This window comes from Piliocolobus tephrosceles, chromosome 15 (genome assembly GCF_002776525.5).
Source record: "Piliocolobus tephrosceles isolate RC106 chromosome 15, ASM277652v3, whole genome shotgun sequence".
In the NCBI taxonomy this organism is placed as follows: Eukaryota; Metazoa; Chordata; class Mammalia; order Primates; family Cercopithecidae; genus Piliocolobus; species Piliocolobus tephrosceles.
Window position 1 is genome coordinate 54,753,367 of NC_045448.1, and position 6,000 is coordinate 54,759,366.

The 6,000-nt window shown below is 36.8% G+C and overlaps 1 protein-coding gene across 1 annotated transcript in view; it reads left to right on the forward strand.

The window, feature by feature from the left end:
• C15H2orf73 (chromosome 15 C2orf73 homolog) overlaps positions 1–5,731 on the forward strand; it is a 29,700-nt gene extending 23,969 nt beyond the window's left edge. The window contains exons 4-5 of the mRNA XM_023190214.1: positions 4,163–4,278; positions 5,372–5,731. Coding sequence (XP_023045982.1) covers positions 4,163–4,278; positions 5,372–5,731 — 476 coding nt within the window. The remainder of the gene's footprint in view (positions 1–4,162; positions 4,279–5,371) is intronic.
• Positions 5,732–6,000: the final 269 nt, after the last annotated feature.

Here is a 6,000-nt window from a genome sequence, read left to right on the forward strand (position 1 = left end):
TACTACTTTTTTCATTTTTATAGTATTCACCGGGGTCTCCATTAATATGTTAAACAATAGAATTTTAGTTCTGAGTTTTTATGGGTATAATACTTAGAATTTTCTGTTCTTTAATCCTTATCTTTTTCAGGAAACAAAAATTTTTGTTATTTTCTTTCTTATATCTCAGACATCCCCTTTGATTTATTTCTAGTCTTACTTGAGTTCTTCCTCTAGTTTTTCAAAGTAGGTCTGTTTTTTGGGGAAATCATCTGAGGCCTTCCTTTCCTCCCTGCATTTTTTAAATTTTGGCTTCACAGTTAAATGAAAATTTGGTTGGATATAAAAACTCTAGGCTTAAAGTGCTTTTCTTTTTAATATTAAAAAAATTAATTATCTTGTGTCCAATGTTGCTGTTGAGAAATCTGATATTAACCTGTTGTTACTCCTTCATAATTTACCCTTTGAAAGCATTTATAATTTTTCTTTGTCCCAGATGATCTTAAATTTCTCTATTAAATGTCTTAGATGTGAGTTTTTCCTTTATCTGTACACTGCAGGATTGAGAGGAGAGTGAGAAGCCCAGCTAGGGTGTAAAATTTAAGGAGGCACTTGCTCCCAGGGTCATGCAAGCGCCTCCTTAAAGTTTTGCATCCTTTGTGCCTCACTGCCTCATCTTTCTCCGGCCCCTGCTACCTGTTGGATATTTTGTGAGCTCTTTCAATCTGAGGTGTTTGATCTTTAATTCTTGGATATATATCATCATCATTTTCTCAAATATTTCCTTCCCTTCCCTCTATTTCTTCTTAGTTCTGGTGTTGATACTTCCACCTTCCATGCCTCTGAACTTTTCTTTAATATATTCTTTATCCTTTCCTGCTGCCTTCTGGGACACCTTCTCAGTCTGATTTTCTAGTTCATGATTCTTGTTGTTTAGACCATCTATTTTCTTGTTTTAACTGTTATATTTTTTATTTCTAACATTTTATATTATTCCTTTTTATGACCTGTTCTTGTTCATATTAACAATACCTTCTTCTGTATCTTTGAGGATATTTGTTACGCTTATTTTAAATTCTTGGTATATTGGTTCTGATAATTCTGCTTCACACAGTATATGTTTTAAAATTTTCTTTCTTTTATAGTCAAATGTATGGTAGATCATGTTCCCCTAGGGGAATCAGTAGCCCTCTGCAGGCAAAGGCTGAAGACCAGGGTCTGGTTTGTGTGCCTGCCACTAAATTTAAGGAAAGAAAATGAGACTCAGGCTGGAGAGCTTCCGGTACCAGAAACCCTGTTTTGACCATTGTTAATTACTGTCACTCTACTGGGCTGGTCCTCTAGTAAGGAATTCACCCTACCACCCTTAAACTGTTTTTTAAACAAGGCATCACTGAGAAGGCAGTATATTGATGTTTTTAATTCACCAGCATTGATGGTTGCTGGGGGAATGTTGCAGGAAGAAATGCCCAAGGGGGCAACATGTCCCCATTTTCATCAGCTCCTTATCCTGGAGGGACTTCTGTGCTCTTCTGATATTACTGTGTTGACAACAAATGACTAGGCAGTTGCTGCCAGTTTCTGTGGCCCTGGGCAAGCATGATCTTCCCAAGAAAATGTGAGGGAAAGTCAAGAGCGGATTTTAAAAGCTCTCCCCCAACCTATTCTCTCTTGGCTACATCTGACCTTCCTACCCTCCAGCCCAAACTGCAACTAACCCTTCATACCAGCTCACTAAAGCGTTTGGGTTTCTCACAGTTTTTTTGATAGCTCCAGTTCCTGCTTCCTTCTCTCTTCCATGGTTTCCCCTTTTGTCAGGATACAAAAGAGCTGGCCCTTTGCTAACTTTGAAGACTCCATAATTTGACCATAGCATCCTAGAGACTTCACAAACGCTGCCCTTAATTTTCACAATGCCAAAAGCAAATTATTATTTTCTTCATTTTAGAGAGGAGGAAATAGAAAATTTCAATGAAGTTCAGTGATTTTTTTCAAAGTCACAACTAAGAAATGTGGTAAAGCCAGAATTCGAAAACATGTCTATCTTATTCCCAAATGCATGCTTTGGATATTTCATTACCACCACCTAATCAATGCCTAAATTTGGAGCTGCTTCATTCTGTCTATCCACGAAGTTATGAAACTGTATTCAAACATACTAATGTTCTGTGAGTTGGACCATGATATTCATCAAAAAAAAAATGGTCATCTTTTCCCACTTGGTGGAAAATAAGTTATGCATAGAATTTTCTGTGTCATGCTTATTAAATCTTTGCACTGCCTTTTTTTTGTGTTCTAGCAAGTCCTAAAAGAAAGATAATGATTTAGTAGAAAATGAGTTTTGAGCAGTTGATTGCAATTAGAAATCAAGAAAATGTTAACAGTTAACTTTTTTTATACTGCTAACTGGGAAAAGATTGCCATTTTGTATCACGTAATGTGTAAGTATTTGAATACTCATTATTCTTGCTAATAAAGTTAGCTCATAACAATGTCTGAATATCAAAGTGAATTCATGAATGCTTAATAAATATAAATTTACTAACATTTTTCTTATGTATTCCTCTAATTTTAAAGGTGTGATTTTTAAAAATTAAAATTTTTTAATAGTTAATATATGCGTATAGCACAAAATTCAAATGGTACAAAAAGATATACAGTGAAAATTGAATCCACTTCTCCCCACCTGTGTCCTCCAGTCACCCAGTTCTCTTTCCCTACAGTCACCACTGTTACCAGTGTGTTACATAGCATTTCGTAGATACATTAGGTGTACATAAACTCTTACATACTTTTTTTTTTTTTTTTTTTTGAGACAGAGTCTCGCTCTGTCACCCAGGCTGGAGTGCAGTGGCACGATCTTGGCTCACTGCAACCTCCGCCTCCCAGGTTCAAGCGATTCTTCAGCCTCAGCCTCCTGAGTAGCTGGGACTACAGGTGTTCGCTACCATGCCTGGCTAATTTTTTTTTTTTTTTGTATTTTTAGTAGAGACGGGTTTTCACCATGATGGCCAGGATGGTCTCGATCTCTTGACCTTGTGATCTGCCCATCTTGGCCTGCCAAAGTGCTGGGATTACAGGCGTGGGCCACTGCGCCCGGCCACATACATATCTTTTAAGGGAGAAATTTTTGTCCTTGATAGAATTTTACTTCACTAAACTCTTTTTATTGCCAGCAACAGTACTGCAAGTTGCTCTGATTCTTTAAATAACTTTCTCTGCTAAAAGTAAAACTGAGTTTTAAAAATTATTTAACATGTTAAACATACATGGAACAGAGACCAATATAATGAACTCATGTACTCATCAACCAGATTGAAAGATTATTTAAAAGCGATTTTTCAAGGATTTCATACTCTTGCAAATTTTTCAGAACCCCTGTTATTGGGTGAAACGAAAAGAATTATGTGTTCAACTACAACTGCAGCAGCCCTAGAGTCTTCCAATGGATTCCATTAGTGCTAGCTTCAGCATATAATTTCTAGTCCATGGCCATAGCCACTGGCCAGACTATAGATTCAACATAGAATTTTTCATACTCTTTCTAGTAGTGAAAAGTTAACAAATTATAGTTATGCTTTCCCTAAAACATATTGGTATGTGTGTAAAAAGCATAGCTAACAGTTTTTATTTTTTTCTTAATGAGACAAGATTTCTCTTTCACCCAGACTGAAGAACAGTGGTGCAGTCATGGCTCACTGCAGCCTTGAACTTTTGGGCTCAAGTGATCCTCTCACCTTGGCCTTCCGAATAGCTGGGATTATAGGCACATGCCACCATGCCTGGCTAATTTTTTGTAGAGATGGGGTTTCACCATGTTCCCCAGGCTAGTCCTCAAACTCCTTGGCTCAAGCAATCCTCCTGTCTTGGCCTCCCAAGGCATACTGGGATTACAGGTATGAGCCACCATGCCTGACCATATTATTATATTAATTTTAGTTTTAAAAATTACTAATAATTCCACACGTGGGGCTAATTTGATTATTGTGATTTGGTTCCTTTCATGAAGAAAGAATGGTGAATCCATTCTATTTATTATTTAGATGTGTGTAAATAATCTTGCATACTTAAAGAATTTAGTTTTGTTACCATATTTTATAAAGCATGAATATTATTAATACTGATTATATTTCCATAAACAAATCTGATTTTTTGTCCTGACTTCACAAAATCTTTTTTTCAGTTCCACTTGTCTCTCCTGGTGCATCAACAGAACTTCAAAACAATTTTATAGAATATATCTCTTTTATACATCAATATGACGCCAGGAAAACTCCAAATGAGCCTCTCCGGGGAAAGGTGAGACAGTATTTAGAATTAATTATTTAATACTTCAAGACAGAGTAGATTTATAGAACTTTAAGCCTTTTCAAGTCATAATTATCTTTCTAAACGTCTATTTAAACAAACTACTATAGTTATTAATAGGCTAGAATCTTAGCCACATACCATAGGAAAATGTGAGGAATAATACTATCCTGGTATGGTGGTGCCACCTGTAGTCCCAGCTACTCAGGTGGGTGAGGTGGGAGGATTGCTTGAGTCCAGGAGTTCAAGGCTGCACTGAGCCATAATTGTACCACTGCATTCCAGCCTGGGTGACACAATGACACCTCATCTCAATCAATCAATCCAAACATTTGAATCAGTCTTTGGAATTTGGTCTACTTAAATTATTGAAATAATTTGTATAAAAAAAAAAAAACAAGGCATGCTGGGTACAGTGACTTGATGCCTGTAGTCTCAGCTACTCTGGAAGCTAAGGTAGGAGGATCACTTGAGTTTGAGGCCAGCCTGGGCAGCATAGCAAGGCTCATTTCTAATAATAATAATAACAATAATATCAAAGCAGTTTGACAAATGTTTTGATATGCTTAATACATGTGTGTGGCAGGGAGATGCATATAAGGTTTATAAAGCCAAATAGAAATGTCATTGTCAATTAGTGGATTTTTTCCAACTATAGATGTTTGCTTTAATCTGTTCATTAGCATTAATAGGCATTTGGGATGCCATCATAAATTCTTAGGTCTATGAACTGTAGTTTTTGTTGTATCCATAGCAATCTTTAGAGCAAGAAATGAAATTTGATGTAAATAGTCTATACAGTCCAAATGATAAAAAAGTTGAGAATGGGAGATGAGCTGCTGCTTCTTTGACTTTCAGCTTTTTTCCTTCCTGTTTATTTTCTGATGTACCCTATTTTATAATTTAAAAGGTTCACCCATATATGGTGGTGTCTAGTTTGGGACTAAGGTGACACCAGTGAAGAGGCAGAGAAGTGCCTGCATCACTGACTAGGACTTGAGCTAACCCACAAAGTCAGTTCACAGCTGCATCTTCCAGTAATCTGTGTTCTCCTGGTTAATGTCTACTTTGTTTTCTTTTCCAGAGACATGGAGCTTTTGTACACAGAGAGATAAAACCAGGGAGTAGGCCAACAGTTCCTAAAGGAACAGAGGTAGTACTGAACGCTCCAGGGTCACGTTCATCAGAACAGTCCGAAAAAACAGAGAAAGGAAGCTCAGCGGAAAGCAGAATGATCTCACCAGGTCTCTGCCAACAAAATTCCCAAGAACTGTTAGAGACTAAAACTCACTTATCAGAAACAGACGTGAGACAGGCAGCCAAGGCATGCCCCAGCAATCCTGAGAGCAGAGAAAAGATCGCAGGCGCCACTCAAACAACTGTAGGAGATGCTCTTTTCACTAGGCACAAGCCTTTAAATCCACCAATTAAAAAATCAGAATAAATTACGTTCTTCACATAAAACTATAATCCCTAGAATATGGGGAAATTTCACAATCATCATCTTGGCCCTCCCATTTACTTTTCTGTTATCAGTAACTTCAGAACATACAATTTATGTAAATGGAAAAAGAGAAAAAAGACAATTAAAATACAACCAAATGTTATTAATAAGTGTGGTCTCCAATAAGTGGAGTGAGACATTATTTCTATGTCACATTCTTCATAAACACAACTTTGTTTTGCACAACAAATGAACATAATTAACAGATG